At 40.3% G+C, this 21,836-nt stretch overlaps 1 protein-coding gene across 2 annotated transcripts in view; it reads left to right on the top strand.

The window, feature by feature from the left end:
- TOX3 (TOX high mobility group box family member 3) overlaps positions 1–21,836 on the top strand; it is a 102,228-nt gene that overhangs the window by 54,219 nt on the left and 26,173 nt on the right. The window contains exon 2 of one of the 2 annotated variants that reach the window (XM_045533276.1): positions 18,753–18,818. In XM_045533276.1, coding sequence (XP_045389232.1) covers positions 18,753–18,818 — 66 coding nt within the window. Of the gene's footprint in view, positions 1–18,752; positions 18,819–21,836 lie in introns of those variants that run through there. The other variant, XM_045533277.1, reaches the window with a different exon arrangement.

Genomic DNA, 21,836 nt, shown 5'->3' with positions numbered 1-21,836 from the left:
TGCAGACCTTTCTTTGGTCTTCTTCCTAGAACCCAAGTAGTTGGATGTCAAGATTTGAATCCTTTCTCCTGCTTATGCTTTACTTTTGTGACCTTTGTTTTTCTTTCTTTCTTTTTTCTGAGACAGTCTCACTTTGTTGCCCGGGCTAGAGTGCCATGGCGTCAGCCTTGCTCACAGCAACCTCAAACTCCTGGGCTCAAGTGATCCTTCTGCCTCAGCCTCCCGAGTAGCTGGGACTACAGGCATGTGCCACCATGCCTGGCTAATTTTTTCTATATATTTTTAGTTGTCCAGCTAATTTCTTTCTATTTTTAGTAGAGACGGGGTCTCGCTCTTGCTCAGGCTGGTCTTGAACTCCTGAGCTCAAACCATCCACCCTCCTCGGCCTCCCAGAGTGCTAGGATTACAGGCGTGAGCCACCACTCCCAGCCTGTGACCTTTGTTTTTCTTCTCTACAGTTAGTATTTCCTCTTCCACTAAAAGAAAAAAAAGTTTATGCAAGAATGAAAAATTAAATCCACATACTTATTATCCCTCCTATGGATAAAGCATCATGTGTAGTTAGTCCTGCAGAAGAATCGTGGGGGACTAGAGAATCCTTGCCCTTAAGAAGTTTCCAGAGTGCTGGGGGATGGAGGTGGGGGGACAGAGCAGAGGAGGAATTAATTATTAACCAGCACCGACTGTGTCATCACAGAGGTGCGGAGGAAGAGCTTTGAAGAGTCCGAAGAAGGGGACAGCAAATCTGGTGGCCTGAGCTGAGAAAAGTTCCTGCCATAGAAGAGGTGGTTTGCACTGGACCTTCACGAATGCCTGGAATTTCAACCGCAGGCCACCAGCTGGGGGCAGGGGTGTTTTGGAATGGAGGTGGGAAGTATTTCAGCTGGAGGAGGTGGCCTGAAGTTGGGAACATGTGAAATGTCTTCAAGAAATAAAATATATACCCGGATACAACTACAGATATACCCATATGCAGAAATTACAGTTAGTTACTCATATTCAGGTGTGGGCACTTGGAGATTTACCTTTGGCTTACTTAACAGAACTGACAGGACCTCGGATGCAAGGGGAAAAGATTCAATGTGCGTGGATTTCATTCTTTCCACATATCAGAATCAGGGAAAAATTTGCTTTTCCCTATTAGTCATTACGCATTTGATTCCAAAAATTGGAGACTTGTAGGTATTCACATTTCTTCACAGATAAAATTGCTAGTTTAAAAAGTGACCTGACCTCAACATTTATCAAAACCAAATTGCTTTGAGGAGTGGTTTCAAATTTTGGTAGACATTTCCTCAAATTTGCAGGTAATATTTCATTCATTAATTTTAACTGCAAACTCTAGGCTGATTCCGTTGTTTTTAAGACATTATTGAGAAGATATGGGACAGTTTCAGGCTGACAAATTTGTTGTCCCAGAGACAGAAACAATCCTTTAATCCTGGTGTTTTTCGTTTTTTTTTGTTTGTTTGTTTGTTTTTTTTTTTTAGTTGATGTCATTTTCTTATGAACACATTGGATAATTTCTCCCATCCAGGTACTAACCAGGCCCAACCCTGCTTCCGAGATCAGATGAGATCGGGCGCTTGTAGGGTGGTAGGGCCGTTGGCAATTGGATAATTTCTCATACTTAAAGTATGTGGGTGTATAAAACTGGGGGCAGGGGATGTGTTTCTTGCTCAATTCATGTGTGTTAAATTTTCAACTATACCTATTTTAGAATGAGTAGGTCTCGAGGTGAAAGTGTCTGCATTACCTCCTGTTGTGTGACGTTTCCTAGTAGCACAAGGGTATGGGGGAAGCTTATTTTTTTCTGTTTTGCCACCATTCATGATGAAGAGGATGTCTTTTTCTTTTGCACTTTTTTTGTCACCTATGCCTCAGCTGCTCTGGTGGCCCCTGATGGGGAGCCACATGGGATCAAGGGGTCGGCTTGGCGCTGCGCAGATCAGCACCAGAAACCAGCAGTTTCTGGAACGTACAACTGTCGTCATAGCGCATTGGCAAACAAGGCCTTCTCACTAATGCCAAAAGATGCATCTTCAGCTTTATTATAAGAAAATCATTTTTATCTGTTTGTTCTAAGGAATTTCCATTTACAGACGTTTTGGGGTAATTTATATGCTAAGGGCATAATGCTTATTATTCCCCCCTCATAACAAATCAAGATCACGTGGTGGCCACTCACCATATTTTCCTTGATGTCTGTAGCTCTTCCTTAGCCACCACAAGCTCTCTTGCTCTCAGCCACTTTTCTCTTCTCCCACTGAAGCTGGAGTTGAGTATTTGAGTTTCTCTGGGATATGGTTCTGTGCAGGTGCACATCTGTCTGTCTATCTGTCTTCCCAGCCCCTTGAGGGCAGCTGGGGCTATCCTTCCCTTGTATTTCTGCTCTGTGCTTTGGATGTATGGCAAAGTGGCTTTGGTGTCATCAAACCCAACAGATATATTTTAGCCTCATCGTACTTCAAGCTTTTGCGGCATTTGACATTAGTGGTCACTGTCTCCCTACTGAAATCTTCTCTTGACGTTGGGGACACCACCATTTCTGGGCTCCCCTCCTATGCCTCTTGCCTCTCTCTCATGGGCCCCCTTGCTGGACCCGCATCCTGGTCATTCAGGGTGGGGGTTCCTCAAGGTTCTCCTCTGGGCCTCTTCTCACCCACTCTGGGATTTCTCCCTTCCCAGTCTCACTTATTTATGTGCATGAATTCATTGAATACCTGCACCCATGGGTTTCAAAAAAAAAAAAAAGTCTCTCAATCCAGCCATTCCTGTAAACTGCAGATGTCTCTTGACACCTCAAGCCCATCATGTTTAAAATGCACCCATGATTCAGCCCAAAGACTGATTTCTGTTCAGCTTCCCTGTGGTGATGAAGGGCATTGCCACATAGCCAGTGATGCCAGCCCCAACCCGCAGCATCTTCCTTGGCAGCCCCTTCCCCCTCACCCCCTCAGCTCATCATCGTCAACTATAGGAAAACAATCTTAAGAAAGCCCCTGGGAGCCACTTCTCAACTTCCCCATCTTTGCTCTTTTCCCACCATTGTCACCAGAGTTCATGCTACCATCGTCTTTCACAGACTTCACAGGTAAGGCTTAACGTTCTCTCCTTCATTCATTCATTTATAGCTATAATTATTTCATTACGATCTTATTTCCCTGCACTGGGCTAGATGCTTCATGCAGGCAGGGACCATTTTCTCTTCTTTTGGGTCATGTTATATTCTCACTACTTGAGCAAATTTCCTGGCACATGGATGTTAATCAGAATATATTTGTTGTAAGAATGAGTAAATGAATGAACATTCAAATTTGATTATTGTTATTCTCAGGATTTACGTTTATTGACATGCTTTATGCTGATAGAGATTAAGGTAATCCTTCTTGAAGGGTTCTGTTGTAAATATATATTTTTCTGATTGCAGAACTGGTTGGTGCTAATGTTAGAAAGCATAGAAAAACAAAAGAAGAAAACAAATCTATCACACTGGATATAGGTTTCCCTTTGTCATTCTAACAGAATTGTTTAAAATGAAATCGACAGATTTGAGACATGCAACCTTTCTAGAATGTTTATCTTTGATGCAAGAAAACTCTTGGAAAGACCTTATTTTGTTAAAGAAATTTCTCTACAGGATCGGAGCCCATAAGGTTTGATGAACTTTAGGCGCCATTTAAAATATATTACATTTTGTTTAGTGTCAAAAACATGTTTTCTGCTTCAGTAACTACTGCTACTTTATAAAACTCCATATTACTATCTGGATTTTCCATCATTCAGATTTCTCAAGGCCAGCCAGAGGAGCCCTTGGTTAGTATTTTTCACAAAGCAACACTGTGTATAGTTCCAGTTGACCACATAAAGCATTAACTGCAGGTTCTCCACTAGGAATTAAGTCTCCTCTCTTTGCTTTTCGTGTATTGAACACTGTCCTGTCTGTAGAGGAAGCAACTTTACCTTTTACCCAACAAGGGGATGGGTAGGCATGGAAGCATTTCATTTTAGCTCTTGCTTTCCAAAGGTATGTGAGGGGAGTATCATTGTCCACTGCTGGAATGAGGTGAGCACCTGGTGTTTTCTCAGCTCTTGCAAGAGTCAAGAACTTTGCCTTTAGTATATCATATTTCCTGTTATCTCTGGAGGGCTTATTTTCCCATGGAAAATTCTGATCTTTTATGTTGAGAGCTATCCTTTTATATGCACCCCTTTTTTTTTTCGGTTGTGTGTTAGGATATTCAACTTCCCCTCTTTGTAATCTTACTAAAGTCATTAAAACATGAAAATGAAACAGTGTGGGCACTATGCAATGCTTTTGGAGGCGTGGTTTTTCCATGAGGGTGTAGTTTTGGTGTGGTGTGTTTAGCACAGTAGAGAAGGGAGCAGCTTGTGGCCAGTGCCAGATGGACATCCCTCACGGAATCTGTCACTTACCCCAGGGGCCCTATTATACGGGCTTTATTTTCAATATTAATCTTGATATGAAGGCAGCTGCAGTTCTTAAAAAAAAAATCATACCTCTAACTTATTTTTATTGTGGCCAAAGAAATTTATAGATCGGCTTTATAGATGGATCCTACTTTTTCCCTCAGTTATTAACCAGCACTGTGGAATGTGTAGTAATTTTTCCTATGTGCTGTATATATTCTTCCACCAGTAGCAATGAGAAAAATAATTCTTTTTTGTTGGAATAAATGGAGTCAGTATGTATGGTAATATGTGTACTTTGTGTAAGAGTCACTGTAAATTAGGGGCTAACATTTTACTTTAAAGCTAGGTAGTTTGCCTTTTTTTAAATTTTCCTTTTTTTTTTTTAAGTTTCTAAGCAAGCATCCCCTCCCCAAATATGTTGCATTTTGACTGTGGCATGTCAAGAGGGTAAATAAATTGTTAGATAGTATTCGTAGCGTCTTCAGTTTAAAATGCAGCCTGGCTGATATCCCTTTGTGATTGCTTGAAAATCTCCACATCTGTTACACCTCCCTTTTGGTCACTTGCATTTACAACTTGGTATAATTTGCCTAAGTACAGTTGAGTCACTCTTCTGGAATAGAATTTGGTTTTTGCTGAAGTGAGTAAAATTTAATATATGATTTAAGAAGAGCTGCTTACAAATTGCTGTATAATCACATCTTTTTAAATTTATGTAAGGAAATGTTAAGGTAATCTTGAATGTATTAGTATACGAAATGACTGTTTGGGATCCCAAGAACAAATGCCTCCCTTATTTTTAGGAATCCTTAAATTCATGGCTATTTTATATAAAATGCTAAAATAAATTTGAGCCGTGCACCATATTAACATTGACATCTTGACTGAATTCAACTATTTGTCTTCCAGATGAAAGCCAGTGGTCCCTGCTTTGAAGGGATTTTATTTTATTGTTATGTTTAAGAAACCATTAGCTACATACTCAAACTAATTAAAGTACAGATTTAGGAAAAAAAAACCCTCCTTTTAAAATAAATATAAGATATAAAATCTGAATACAGATTTTAGAATAATTGATTGGGAGGAATGTGATTTCCTTCCCTCCTGCCCTTTGACCTTTCCAGAAGTGGGATTTAGGGCCTCCCGTGGGCCTTTTCCTAGTAAAAGATTTTAGATAAACATAACTGATAAAATACAGGGAAGTAATGAAAGCTATATGATCATCCATCTGGTAAAAAGTTGTCCCTACAGAATTCAGGCAATCATAAAATCACAGAAAAATGTATGTAATCAAGATATTCTTGCAGTGTGAGCAAAAGCTCTCTGCCACTGTGCCGTAAAACACTAGCCCTGACATGTTTCTGTAGCCAGGCTGGGACCAGTGGTTTCATAGATTCTTATAATTTCTTGTCAGGTATCTGAGACTTGCTCTTAAACAATGATAGATGTGAATTAATAGACCTCATATGTAATCTCATTTGGCTTAAATGATTATATATTATAATGCTTGTGAACTTCTTATCATCGATGATTTCTGAGTAAAGTAGGCTTTAGTTATTTGGCTTATCAAATATGACTAAGACTAGAAAATAAATACATTGAGTCACTTATAATCCTTAAGGAAGAATTTATAGGTTTATTGATCTTTTTTAAAATGTTAACCTCAAAAGAACGTGTGAAACCATTTCTCTCTCTTGACTTATTCTCTGCAGGAAAAAAGAAAGCAACTGGGTATTTATATAAGTGGAATGCTTCCTAACTGACAACCAATGGGTTGATATATATTTGAAACACACTTAATATAATCCTTAATTGTAGTCAATAATCTTATAAGTAGATACAGCCAAAGGCAGCATAATGCCCACTCGAGGAAAGAGTATGGATTGTGTTTGGATAGTGTAGAAGCAATGATCCTGTAATATTTATTTTTAAATACTTTGAATATCTCTTATTTATGCTTACTGTGTGGATTGATCTATGTCAGGGTTTCCCAGTCTTGGACAGGATGGTTCTTTGTTGTGGGAGGCTGCCCTGTGCATTGCAGATGTTTAACAACATCCCTGGCCTTTACCCTCTGGATGCCAGAAGTCATGACAATAAAAACTCTTCTCCAGACGTTATCAAATGTCCCCTAGGGGAAAAAAAATTGCCCCCGGTAGGGAATCACTGCTCTACATACCTGTATATTTATGACTGTATCTGTAGCTTTCTCTGCATCTACTATTAGCATATTAGTTTTTGGCACTAATGTGTTGTGGTTTAAGAGCATTAAATTTTATACTTTAGAAGATCAAAGAATGGAAGATAATATAGGAAGTCACTGGTGTGTTGATGGAATTCATACTAACCCATGGATTGATTAAAATTAGAGAACATGTGTTTTTACCGTTGGTTAGTAAGAGTTTGAACTAAAGAAATTTTGTAATTAGTTAAAAGGTTTTCATTTAAAAATGCTGAGGAACATTTTACTTAATTTGTTGTTCCTTTTTTACCTTTGAAATTTCATATGGTTGTGCAAGAACTAATGCCCAGGAGACTTACTAAGGGTGTTCAGTGTAAATATGTCATGTCATTAGAGACCTGAAAGTTTGTTTTCAGCAGAAAGTCTCTAAGGTCCTTAGTCATTTGATTGCAGCAAGAACTACAAAGTCTGGCAATACAAGGAAAATAACTCAGATTTTATCTTATATGACTTTTTATTTCTATTGTGTTTGACAGTACTTTGGCAAGCCATAATAGCAATGGTTCACCTGAATTTGATGTGGACTGAGCCATGTGCACAGAGAAATAAATGACTTAGTAGCACGTGTCTTTAACCACACCGAAGCTGCCACGCACCCCTGTGGTTGATCCTGAGGCTGTTGCATTCTGGGTTGAGCACTGACGGTGTGCTGGGCCCGGGTGCTGCAGTGTCCACTGAGGCACAGCCCCTGCCCCCAAGGAATCTAGGAGGAGACAGACACTGAAATAGATCATTTTAGCACAGTGTAGAGTGATGCACAGGTTGCCTTGGAGCTTGGAGAAGGAGAATCCAGTCTGGCCAGAGGCGGGGAAGGTGGTGCCAGGGAAGGCTTATCCAAGGAGTTGTTTCTTGAGCATCCTTGAAGGGGATACCTACCATGTGCATCAGTGGAACTACTTATTACGAACTAATTCACACTAAAGTGTCTATGGCAGGTGAGAGCTAAGTCAATATTCCTCCTGGTGATATTAGGATTTATCATGAGTCATGGCCCTTTCTAAACCCAAGGGATATACTGCTAGTAATGGAAATTTGCATGTTAATGTCATATCTTTTGGGCCATAGAAAGCTCTTTCTATTTCTTCTAGCGATATCAAAGAAGTAGTCACTTTTTCTATCTGGACTAATGACCACTCTCAGCTGTCATTTCAGTGATTCTTACAAAAACCAAAACAGAAAAAGCATATCTCATTTGTAAGTTGCTGTCATTTTATAAGAGATGCCCACAAGTTTGCTAAATACAGTAGAAGACACACAGAATAGACATTACTGTTACTTTCTGGAAGTTATACTCTGAATCTTTATCTTCTGGTATTGTGGGCTGATCTTCCTTCTCCTTTGCATTCAGTCTTTCTACCACCAAGTCTCCTTTTATCCACAAGCACCTTCAAGCTAAGCTTCCCCAAACCACGGTCTGTTCTTGCAGGTTCCTGTATCAGCCTTCCTCTGTCTTCTCTGCCTAGAATGTCTGCGTCCCCATTTCTTCATTTGCCAGCCCCACTTTCATGACATTAGGCCTTTGCCCAAATAGTTTTCTCTACCAGAGAGGGCTTTTGTTTTACAGGCAAGCTCCTACACATCCTTCAAGGCCCCACTCAAATGGCTCCTCTCATTTCAAACCTTCTGCTGACTTTTTAGGGGGAGTACTTTGCATATATCCTTCATATAGCACCTGCCATGTGGATTCCTATCTTTTTTTTTTTTTTTTCCATTAGAGCTCTTCTTGGGTGGAAACTGGGTCTTATTCACATTTTTAACCCAATATCTACTATTATGTCTTTTACATAGTAAGTACTTAATAAATAACTAAATGAAATGTTTCAATGACCCATTTATTTTTCCTTCTTCCCAGGCTTCTCATCCCCAACTTTATGACATTTATCAAACGCCTCTTCTGTGGGAGACCCTTTGCTTGGCGGGGGGAGGGTTGTATTGTCCTACTTCTCCTTACCCAACCCGGTCCCATAAAGTCCTATCCTTTCTTCCTTGGAAATGAGGAAGCAGAAGTTCACAGAGGTAACAGGAAGCAACTTACGTGATGCTATTTGGCTTGTGAGTGGCAGAGCTGGGATTTGGACTTGGATCTCTCCGGGCCCACTGATTTACTTATGCATTCAGCAGACACATACTGAGCACCTACCGCGGGTCCGACATTGTCCCGAGGCCAGAGAAAACAGCATTTAACTAGACAAATGGACTGTCCCTTCTAGTGTGGAGATAGACAGTAAACAGACAAATAAGCGTAGTAAATCAGTCAGTGATAAGTGACTTTATATCTGATGGGATATAAAGGAGGGGGATGGGAAGAGACTGAGGAGCACATGTCCTTTGGGCTAAGCTGGGCTGGGAGGACTCCCTGAGGAGCAGATACTGGGCAGAAACCTACATAAAGCAGGGAGGGAGGAGAGCGTGGTCCAGGCGAGCAGAACAGCGGGTGCGATGAATGGCCCAGAGAAGGGACCGAGGAACAGCCCGCGCAGTGTGCCTGGTGCTTAGTGGGCAGGGGCAGCCCTCTCAGGAGGGAATTTGGAGAGAAGGCAGCAGCCAGGTCACATGGGGCCTTGGGGCTCGTGGCAAGGCGTTTGGATTTCACTGTAAGTATCTTTGGGAAGCCACTGAAGTTCTTTAAGTAGTGAAACTCTCTCGCACTGTCATTTAAACCACAGCAGTTTGTAAAACAGATGTGCTTGGTCTGTTTTGGTTTCTGCGAGACTCATTGAAATGTCACCTGGGCCACCAGTACAGATAGAAAAAGTGGCTTTACGTGCACGAAGCCCATTTAATCCTCAAAGCCTCCATGATGAGGCAAATACTGTTCTTATCCCTGTTGTACAAACTGGAAAATGAAGCACATGGAGGCTGGATAACTTGTGCACGGTGACACAGCTAGCAGGTAGCTCAGCTGGGATTTAAACTTGTCTTTAAGACAAGTGAGGCAGCTTCCTGCCATCCCACGGCTAGTTTGGTGGTGGGACTGGAATTCACAGCCAGTTAGTCTGACTCCTGGTGAGGGGCACTTGTATTTCGTTCTTGCCACTATTGCCCCTGCCCAGTGAAGACACTTGCAAACTCCTGCCAGCCTGGACGTGTTCTTCACCGGCCTCTTTGCCCTAGTCTGTGTCAGTACTGCTCTTTGCATCTCAAATTATTGATGTGCTCAAGTGTGGGTTTTACTTCTCTCTCTCTACCCCCTCCCTCTAACAAACTCCTTCCTGGACCTTCTTATTTGAATACGTTTTGGAATATTCAGGTTGGCCTTCAAGGCCCACCAGAGCCTGGCTACCCAGCATCTGTCCCAGCTGACTTCCCTCTTCTGTAGCCAGATTGCTTGTGCACAGTTAGGTCCGCAGTTTCACTCACTCACTCCCTTCTCTTTGCCTGAGACTCCCTCTCCTCTGCCCACTTTTTTGGTGCAAGGCCTGTTCCTTTGAGAAGCCATTCCTTTTTGACTCCTTCTCCTCCTAAACTTGCAGGCTATTTGCCACTGACTTGGCCGTTAGGTTGATAACGTTTTTTTTGGTCTCATTACCCCAACTGAGTTGTCGTCCCTTAAAATGAAGAATCATGATCTTCTGTTTCTCTACATCTACAGATATATTCTCCAAATATATCCTATGAATTGGCATCTAATAGGGACTCTGTTAAGTGTTGCTAAGGTTTTTGGGAGGAAAATGGAGGGACAAACCAGAATTCACACAAAAGGTGTGGACACATAACAGCATATGTGTCACCATTGGCTTTTTTTGTTGGTGTCTGTTTAAGGAGAAATGGAGGTCTTTTCCTGTTCCCTGAATACGGTGATGACTGGTTATTTGGCCAATCCCAAAGATGGCTCCATTTTTGCTAAAAAATACAAACAAAGAAAAACAAAAAAAAACCTTGATTCTGAAACCTTAGTATCTTCTCCTCTACTTGTATTTGTTTTTATGATATTAAACAAGTACAGTTGGGTTTGAGAGGGTGTTTTTTTTTTCTTGCCACTTTTAACTAGTCCAGATGGTTATGCGATTCACAGACTCAAATGTGTCCGGATCATGAAAATCCAAAGGCCTCCGTGTTTGAGTCGAGTCCATATGTTTAGGTATTGTTGTCACTTGTGTGGGTCCACAGAACTTGCTGAAAAATCCAACAGTGGAACTTGCCTTCCCTACTTGATCCAGCTTCAGATATGTTCCTGTCCTTTCTCCTGGTGACAAGGGTAGGAGAGGGGGTGGATGGTCACCTCACAAATGTTTGCATCTTCTTGTAAGTGAGGAAGGTGAGAAGAGGTTGTAAATACTTGAGCTAAGCCTTTATCGCTATAAACAAAACAGCTTGTGCTACATCAGCATTTCCATAAGATGTGTAGAAAAAGTTCATTTTAAAAAAGAAATGTCCACCACACGAGTCTAACATGAGCTAGGCTATTAGTTCTCAAATTTTAGTGTGTTTTAAAGTTTCTTAGAAGCTGGTTAAAAATAGACATTAGGGTCCCACTGCCCAGAGATTCTGATATAGTAAATCCAGGGTGGGGGTCAGGTAATTTGCATCTTTAACAGGCATCTGGCTATTCTGTGGTTCCTGGCACAACACTCTGGGAAACCCTGACCAAGACTGTAAAGTAGTATATTAAAAAGAGGCTATTTTAAATGAGAAAAAAAATCAGCTGTCAAATTTAACACTTGAATCTTTCCCCTGTGACATTAGACTGCTGGGTCCCTTCTCCCAGGGTTTTTGCCTGCAGGCTGGAATCTGCAGTTTGTATTCAGCCACCTAAGGCGCCCAACCCGAACCACCCCACCCGCCCAGCCAGGCCTCTGTATCTCTTCTATAAAAACATTAGTGCGTTTTCTCAAATAAAGTATTTTTCTAGCTAGGTATCTCTAAGGGTTTAAAAATTTACTTTTATTACAATATGAAGTCTTCCTGTTACCACTGTTTTCCCATAGATGTGCTTTGGGGAGGGACCGATGGTGGTGGCCGCTGGGCTTCTTGTTTACACTTGAATTTCATGTGCGTGTAACTCTGTCCTGATGCATGTTTGGGCTCAGAAACCGATACCCCAAAACATAGCACGTTATACCAGTTGAATGGAAACAAAAGCTTCAGGGGCTCTTTGAGGCACACCCTCCCCCACCACCGTCTCTCCCAAAACGCAGGATAAGGTTGTTCTCCAAAGTTCCCTTGCCTGCCTGGAGCCCGGCCCTCCCAAAGACAAAAACAATCACCTCCAGTCCCTTCTCTGAGTTTTCATCAACTGAACCCAAACCACAGAAAGGAAGGCTAAAAGTCTGCCCACAACCTGGACAGGCTTTTGTCGCAAACCCTTGTCAGCTCTGCAGGCCCAGCAGACTTTGTGCCAGGCCAACTCTCCCCAGTAATCACTGATTGTCCCTCCACGGAATTCCTCCTCTCCCCTCTCCCGTAGCCTGTTCCACCGTGACCGCAGGATGGTACCTAAGCTTCTGCTCCCCATGGGGGGTGGGGCAGGGCAGGGCACCAGTCTTCATTCTGAAGCCTCCAATGTCATGTAAAACTCTGACCTAGTAAGTTTGTGTGCCTTTTCTCCAGCTAATGTGTCTTTTGTCAGTTGATTTTTCAGCATACCTTCAGAGGGCCAGGGGGGAGTTTTTCCCTTCACTGCTACCTGGGCCTGGAGAACAGTTCTGAATACCATCATTTCACATTCAGGAATTTATCTGCACTTTCATCCAACAGAGCTTTACTGACCACCTACTATTTACCAGTAGTAAATAGTAGGAACTGGGAGATTGGTGTAAAAGACAGACAAGACATTCTTACCATCTAGTGCGGGCAGAAAGGCAGTAATTACATTATGTGACATGGAAGTGTTCATGGAAAACAGAGAGTAGGGAAGAGGGACAGAGGTGCTGGAAGTGGAGGAGGGGGTGGCAGAGAAATTTGGTAGGGTAGTTAGAGACAAGGTGACATCTGAGGCAAGACTGAAGGAGTGGAGTGAGCAAACCCTGGGGTCATTTGAAGGGACAACAGTCCAAGCAGAAGAAACAGCCAGTGCAAAGGCCCTGAGGTGGGAATGTGTCTGGGGTGTTGAAGGAAAGGCACAGAAGCCAACAGGCTCGAGTAGCATGAGCAAGGGGGAGGATGTTGGCTAAGAAGTCAAAGAAGAACCTGGGGCCATCGTAAGGACTTGGGCATCTTCCCTGCTTGGATGGGAAGCCATTGGGAGGTTTGGAGCAGAGAAGTGACATGGTTGGTCTGACATAGATTGTTAAAGGGCTGCTTTGGCTCTGCATTGAGAATAGACCACTGGGGAGTACGGTAGAGCCAGAGGGACTGGCTGGGGAGCAGCTGCAGAGGTCTGGGAGGGCTTGGATGGCTTGGGCCTGGGGGGGTCCAGAGGAGGGGGGCCGACTGGTCTTTCTTGGGTATAATTGAAAGGAGAAGCCAACAGACCCTCCTGACAATTTGATAGGGGGAAGGGAGAGAGAAGAAGCAGATTCAAGAATATTTTTTGCCTTAGTCACTGGAAGCGAGTGAGATGGGAAAGACCATGGCTGGAGCAGGCTTGGGGGAGAAGACGGGGAGTTCCGTTTTGAACATTCGTTTGCGATGCCTATTGACATCCACGTGGAAGTGCTGTAGACAGCTGGAGGTGTGGCTCTGGTGCCCAGGAAACCATCATCTAGGAGCTGCTAGCATGTGGAAAGGCGTGCATGTAATTCCATGTATGTGTCTATAATTCTATGTATAATTGTATATATTAATACATAATTAGAATTGTGTGTGTATATATGTATATATATAAAATTATATATATTCCTGTAAATACATCTCATAGTCCATTGTTTGCAGTTTGTTGTTTCCAGACTATTGTTGAGCCCCTACCCTTTGGTATAGACCGTCTTTATTCATGAAGCCATTCGCTGTTTCCTAATGGGGTGCTTCAGACCCCCCCAGGTTCATCATCAATGTTTTATCATTTGTCTTGTTGGGCTTGTTTTCACTCCTGTGGGCGCTGAAAGTGGCTGAAACTCGGTGATCTCTCCAAAGTTCTTTCCCAGGGAGTCATTACCGGAGCCTTCCAGAGTGAGTGGACTCTCCGGTGCCCCCCGCTCCCCGTGGCCACGCCGGGCACACCCGGTCCTAATGGCACAGTGCAGTTGCACGAGCAGCCTGACAGATGTCCGTAGCGAGGCATCAAATTGGATGGTGTCTGCTAGCAAATCTAATGGGGAAAAAAAGAAAAGAGAATTCGAAGGATTATCTTTTTTTTTTTTAGGATTAAATTTGTGCCATTTAGCTGTTTGAGACCCTGTCGTTAATGCTGCTTTATGGGAAGCCTATACAGTTCTTCACATGGGTGTCAAAATAATTTCAGGGAAAATGCTGTTGTGTGGACTCATCCAGCGGAAGTATTCGTCCTGTGATTACAGACGGGTTTTTGTCCCGGCTGCTCCACTTTCTCCCAGACCCTTTGCCGGACTAGCCAGACTTAACAATCCGCATTAATTTACTTTGGCACTTCACATGGTCAGACAGGCCACGAACACGACGGTCTTTAATACATTTCCAAAAAAATCCCGCCGTGCTCCTTTTTAATTGATGCCCTTCATAAATTGTGTTTGCCCAAGCTATAATTACTCCTCAAGCAGCAAAAAGCAAATCTACCTCCAAGTACAATGAAGATGTTCTTTTATGAAATTATTAAGATACAGAAGTTCGACACGCAGAGTAATTTTAGTTCTACTTTAAAGTGATATCTTCGGGGACTGTATCTTTGGGGATCACATCTCTTAGAACCTATCAGAGAGTGCAAAAGGACCTGTCACCACCAGTGCACTTCGTAACTGCCAAAGGCCCTGGCCTTGCGGTGACCGTTTCCCCGTGTATGTGCTCTTTAAAACAGTTGGAATTGGTTGATTTCTTGCATAATGTCTGTATGTGCTTTCGAAGTAATTAACCGTTTCACCTGATATTCGTTCAATTTATTTGGAATCTTTTGTTTTGACTGTTGAAATTGCATAGAAAACCCCTTATATGGTTGAACAGGGAATCTTTGAAGGAACATCAGTGGAGGGTTACAATCTAGAAAGTTTGGAAATAGGCCAAATTAAGGTGACTTTGAATAATTTAGAAATGCTTACTTAGTTAATTCATAAAATGCATAAATTTTACCATGGTGTAAAATTAGGATATTAGATTTTATAAGAAAGATTCAGGGGAAAATAGAACAATATTGTCAATAAAAGGCTTAGAATAAAGTTTCCCAAAGTGTGTTCCCATGGGTATTGTAGCAGAAACAAAAGTGATCCACAGCTTTTTTTTTGGGGGGGGGCAGGGGGAGCTGTTTAAATGTCTCCCACTTAAAGAAAACTGTAAGCTTCATCTAAGTAGGACCCTTGTCATCTTTTCACCATTTTGTCTCTAGTGCCTTGCACATAGTAGGCACATAAATATTTGCTAAATGATGAACTGCGGGACTTCTCAGAGCCTTTAACTTCATAGCAGGCATTGTGACTCATCAAAGAGAAGGCAGCCTTGCTCAGACTGACTGGACTGTGGAACCATTTCTTGAAGAGCATTTTTACTAGATTCAGGTACCTTGAAATGCCCTCTGGGAAATTCTAGCTTTGAGTAAAATAGATAACAAAGTTGAATTGATCACTGAGTGAAATATTCAAGTTTTTGTGGATATTGGAATGTAAGCGATACAGGTTGTGAGGTAAGGAGAATGCCAGACTTTCATCTTTGAATCTGTGATTTTGGGCAAGCGGCTTAACTCCCTAGAAACCTCAGTCTGTTGATCTATAAAATAGGGATAAAAATTATGTTTATCTTACTGGTTGCTGGGAAAATATGTTTAGTCCCACTTTGGAAAATGAAATGAAATAATGTATGTAGAAGGCTTCAGTAGTCTAAACACTCATTATTGTCACAAAAAAGTAAGTGATAAGTTACTCCAGTTAGGATGAGTGATTAGGGGCACTGAAGTTTAAGGTGATCAACCTTTCTCCCTCCCTCCCTTCAGCAAATACTAGAGAGATAATATGCCAGGCATCGTCATTAGTTCTGGGGGAGACAGTGAACTCAGCTAAGGACCCTTCCCCATGGACCTAGAGGGTTTTTCTAATATAATGTGTTTACTGATGTCACTGTCTCTTAGAGCATAGAGTAAATTTAATTGTATACAATTCACTTAAAGTTAATTGTTCTGAGGTCATTATATTAGAGATCTGCCCCAAAGGAGCACTTTTTCTCTCAGAATCGGATCTGTTCTCACACCAAACAAGTAAAGCAGGACTCATAGGTCACACTGTAAAATACAATAATAAAATGAAGCTTCCCTTACTGGATAAGGTAATCAAATGCAAAGCAACATCCCTGTCATTCTGATCAGTTTAAGTGTCACGGTGGGGTGGCCTGACTTAGCAAATAAGAATATATAGCAGCCAATTAAATTTGAATCTCAGGTAAATAAAGAATATCTTCTTAGGCATAAGTATGTCCCAAATAGTGCATGGGGAATACTTATACTAAAAAAAAAAAAAGTTGCTATTCATTTGAAAGTCAAATTAATCTTGGTGTCCTGTATTTTACCTGACTACCCTAACCCCCGGAACCAGAGTTCCAGGCACCTGTGCAGGAGAAAGACCGTTGCCTGCAGCAAGTTAATAATGTAAAGCCACCTTTGTAGAGGGATATTTTACCCCCAACAGAACAGAAACCTTCACTTCTGTTTGAAATGATTTGTAACTGTTCCCGCCTGATCAGCAAGTGTTTCCAAATTAAAAGCCATTAATTAAGGCCTTATATAGATACAAAAGATATGCAAGGAGGGTTTTGTAATTCCAGCTTCGTACTTCAGGTGAGAGCCTTTCAAATTTCGTGGCCCACTGGAGCCACCTGCTTGACTAAACGCCGCGCGGCCCTTGCGTGCTCGTCAGCGCCGCGGTGCCAGCGTTGTTACTGATTTTTCTCATTTCTCCAGGGCAAATACTAATTAATGGATACAATTCACAGCTGATTAGCTGTAGTTTCTTCAGTAATTACATTCGCATACTAACTGTTCAGAAGAGGATTTCTAACCCAGTTCTTATTTCACTCTAAGCTTAATTTGTTTTTTGAATTGTTTAGGCCCTTAGTTTAATAGCCATTTTATTTTTCTTTGTTGTTTTAGGTGCTATTAGATAATAAGTGAGTTTAATCTAAAAAAAAAATACTCTCTGATAATGAGCTGTTTGCTTTAAATGGATTTCTAATTCCCCGACAAAACCTACATTTAAATAACGTTACAGTTGTGATACAGGCTGTTAGGCGGTTCAAGGGGCCAGGGTTGGTGCATGGAATTCACATTGCCCGCCCAGGTTCTTGTAAATATCCAGAAGGAACATTTGATTGGAGGCCTGAGATTTTGATTCTAGCATCATTAATTTATCAAAAATTTCATGACAGAAACCTACTCTTTTTCTTGCATATATTTAACATTGTAGAAAAGGGGAAAATGTGGGTGTTTGTGTGTGTGTTTATGTGTGCACCCATGCCCATGTTTTTGATATCACATGTCTTCAGAGAAACCAGATAAAGGTCCTTCTTAAGTGCTAACAAATACATCATTCAGAAATCCTTATAAAGATACTCAAATGAATCTGAGTGTTCAATGAGAACTTTCGTGGTGGCTCATTGTGTCTATTTAGGTGTGTTTCCCAGGGAGGGATTGTGCTTCTGTAGACCCTCCCAGCACTCTGGAACCATTAGAGTCTTGCGTATAAATCCTGCTTAGTTCTTGGATCCCTGACATGATAAAGTGGAGCACGTCAATCCCACTTCTGTGGGTTGAGTCCTACAGGTTCAGAGTCAGGGGTTGAGAGCCCCCCGGAAATAAGTGTTTTGTTGGTTTATTGAGAGCAGGGTTATGTGAGTCTTCCATATCTGCGTATCTATATATAAATTCTATTTATTCCCTATACTTATCTGTGTATCTGTGTACCTACGTATTTCTCTATCTCTATCTACCCAGCCATCCTTCTCCTTGCGGAAAATGTACCTTTCACTTTAAATGATTACCAGCTTTATTTATGTTAGAACGTAGATATATACATTTTACCCTTTGGAGACCAAACCTATGTTTTATTTGATGCATTAAGGGAAGGAAATAATACATTTTGGAAAAAGGACATTCTTTTTTACCATTTAAAAATCATGAAAATAATACAACTCTAGATAATTATGCTCACCGAGCCTTTCCATATTGCCAGACTAATAACAGAATGTTTAAAGCAACAAAATGTGCCTATTTAGATCATCTGAACCTGAAAATACATTTCTGCCCAAATCCAGGTTATACATTTTGATAACACGTCCCTAGAAGTAAAGAGCTTAAGTCTGAAATGCTGATACAGTCTTATTTGTGATGATATGAATGGGCTATTGTGTTAGGGAATGAAATAAAAATTGCTGTGTTCATAGGATCCTGCTTATTTTTTAAACCTCTTTGCACTCAATGTTACATTGAGAGATTAAATATCACTGTTTTCAGCAGCTCTGATGGATATAGATATCACTTTTAGCTCTGTTTGGAGATTTTAAAAATATTCTTTAGTCTTATTATTTATTTATATTCATGCCACACCCCATTCACTAGAAAATAGAATTTGAGTCCTGGGAATTGAATTTCATTCCCTTTAATTCACATTTTAACCTCCCCACACTTGTGACATCTGTTCTTGAAAAGTAAGCTATAAAATCCCAACATGCTTTAAAATGTGTCAAGGTGATTTTCTTGGAAACTCTTTTCCTTCTAACCTCTGACAAATGCCAGCTCAATAAACAACACGCACTAGTGACCAGTGGGCCTAATGTTCCTCTCCCTTCACGATTAGTCTCAATGAGAAACAAAACTATTTTCTAGAATTATTGAGTTAGCTTAAGTCTGTGCTTTATTTTCTGCAGAAACTAGCTGACACTCTAGCATGGTGCTTTGAAACCTTTGTCCTATTTTGCATTTGGTCTCAGTAAACCCCTTCCTTTATCTTGTAACACCAGTGTTCTTTCCAAATCACAGCCAGAATGCTTTACGATGCCTCATATTAACATAAAACAATCTGTTTTCTTTCAGTTTGGAAATAATAATAACTACATGAATATGGCTGAGGCGAACAACGCTTTCTTTGCTGCCAGTGAGGTAGGTGTCTTTTTAATGTGTCTGTTCATGTTTTGTGTGTTATTTAGATAATTTAATAGTCTGCAAGGGAAAAGCAAAGTATTGAATTTATCTCTCTCTCATGTGGCACAAGGTAACAAGTTTGGAGGAGAAATGAGGAAAGCCTATTGGAAAAGAAAATAACCTGACAAGTCTTTATCACGTGTCCATGGGCTGTTACTAATGTTAGTAATGTCACACAAATCTCTTGATGAAAAAAATATTTATGTAAACAAAATAAATACATAAGAAAGTATGTTAAAACACACAGACAGACTATATTGGTATCTAAGCAGATAAGTGGTCATTTTGCAAACCAGTCTAGAAGTGACATTTAATAGACAATATTTTAACTTCATGTATCTTTAGGGATAATTTCATTAAGTTGCCATGGTTTGGGAAAGTATGTGACAGAACAGTGTTGTAGTTTCTTGGGGTTTGGGTGGGGTGATGTCAAATGACTGTTTTATTTGTCGTTAGATCCTCCCAGCCTAGTACAGTGCCTGGCAATGGGAGGTACTGAATAAACATGGATTGAATGAATGCATGAGTGGGCATGCTCCAAGACTTGGCTGCAGCTGTGAAAACTGGGTGATGGAATCTAAATGCAGCACCATGTCGGCTCTGGGTTTGCCTTCAGTTTGTGGGTGCAAGTGGAACAAACATCGTCTTCTTGTTGCTGTTTTTACTGCATTTCCTGGTATTGACTTAGGACTGTCATCTGGTCTCCTTGGTCTGCCATCCAGAAAAACGTTGATCTTATTAGATCAAGATGGTGGTTTCCTCAAAATGGTAGACTGTGTGAGACTTAAGATTTTAAAACAAGATCAAATAGAAGTGAAATTGGTCCAAATGGAACATTTTCTCTTGCGGTTCATGTAATAAAAAGTCTTCATTTTCCGAATTCATTCAAATATAGGAAACTGAACTAGCTTGACCCCAGAGAATAAAAATAATAATGGCTTCGTAAATGATCTTGGTAAAGGGAAGCAAGTGATATGAAAGAAATTAACTTTGAGAAATTATTAGAATAAATGGGGAATCAAGAATTAAGGGTATTCCTAGATTAATCATTTTTATAGTGACCATCATCTGTCTAACCAAGAAGACAGCTTAGATAAGGGAATATTGTTTGGCACTGGCTGCTGTGTTGTTTGTGATAATGAACACAAACCCCATCTGTAAGGACAACATGATGTTTCATTCTGTACGATTTTTTTTCCCTACATTTGAATCAAACATTGATGAAAGCTCTACTGCCAGCAGCTGTTCAGAGACAATTTAATTCCAGCTGTGATAATTCACCGTGTCAGACATTGGCTGTTATATGTTGATACAACAGTTCTCCAGATTTGCATTTTTATCAAAAGGAACAAATGTTTTGAACATTTCAGTACAGATGGTATTTAACCATGTACATACTACTTTAACATGTTCAAGGTAAACACTGAGAAGACAATATCTGTAAAAAATAATCACATAAACTCTAAATGATGAATCTGATATTGGTTGTATGGCATAGTTACAAAAGTCAGTGTTTTTTGTTGTTGTTGTTGTTGATGCCATATGTGGTTATTTTTATAATCTCAGAAATCCAGTGTTTGAGATTCCTCTTTTCTCTAAGGAATGCTTAACTTTAATATATTACCTCTCTTTAAAGTAGTTTAAGATTTTAGCATTTTCTTGGTTATATATTATAATGTTATTATATTGTTTTATTAGGTTAGGATATAGTAATATACTAAATTCTAATGTAAAATTAATTTGTCCTTAAAAAATCATACCATAGGGACTTATTATGTGTAAGACATTTCTCTGTATTCCTTACAAAAATAAAAATGAAACCCTTCCTCACTGTGAGTGCCTAACATAAGACATGCTTTATGTTGGAGTTTAAGAGGTAATCTTATATCATGATTTCTCTGTACATCTTTTCTTGAACAAAAAATAAAGCCCACGTAAACGTTAATGCTGCATTATAGCATGTGCCTAATTTCCCAATCACTGCATTAAAAGTAAATTTATTTGTTTTTTTAACATTTTAATGAGTACAAACTAATTCAGGAAGACTTAAGGTTTGCATGTTGTAAAGTCTAAATTGTGCCTGAAACCAATTCCCTTCACATAGATATTGTCCTGTAGATAACACTACAGGGACTAGGATACTCTGCGTTTGAGATTCACACATTTGCTTTATGTTTTCTGTCTGTGTCATGATTACCCTGACCATTTTTAAAGTACTTTAAATATTTATTGAAATAATATTTCAAGTGTTAATTACAGTGGTAATGAAAACAGCCAAATGCCACATATCAAGAATGAGTGTTTATCCGTATTGTTAATGTGATATGTTAGATTTCATTAAGCAGTAATGGGGTAGCAAATGAGTCACAAATTACAGTTGCATCTGTTACTAGACCACATTAGCGCCAAAATAACGGCAAATGCAGCCACGGGGTTACGTTCATTAGCCAACCACATTTGTGGCCAATTCATCCCTTTGTGTTTGAGAACTCAGGGTACCACAGTTAGAAATTGACATCTTTTGGGGTCATTATTAGAATGCATATGTCAGAAAATCCAATATTTTATTCTCGCTTTCAAATGTATTATTGTACTACAATGTTTCATGTATATTGAATCTGCTAAGAACTTCAAGATATTCAATTGTCCCGCCATGGACTGCCGTAGCTTGTGACCTCTTTTTTCCTGGTGAGATACAAATAACGTTTGACAGGTTCTATATGTACGAAGTGTTTTTTGTTGCTTTTTTTTTTTTCTCTCGAGTTTGTTTCTCTTTCCTCTTAAGTGGTTGTTACATTATATCATGATTGATAGTTTGAAGAATGATGATTTTCAGCTCTTAATTAGTTCTCTTAACTGATAATAGCACTCAAATTATCTTGCATCAGTTCATTCTTTCAAATACTATTAATAATAAATGAATTCTAACTTTGACCCTCTGAGCTAGGAATAAAAAGGATCTGAGTGGTCCCCCAA

This window comes from Lemur catta, chromosome 20 (assembly GCF_020740605.2).
Source record: "Lemur catta isolate mLemCat1 chromosome 20, mLemCat1.pri, whole genome shotgun sequence".
In the NCBI taxonomy this organism is placed as follows: domain Eukaryota; kingdom Metazoa; phylum Chordata; class Mammalia; order Primates; family Lemuridae; genus Lemur; species Lemur catta.
This window is presented reverse-complemented; position numbering and strand designations above follow the sequence as displayed.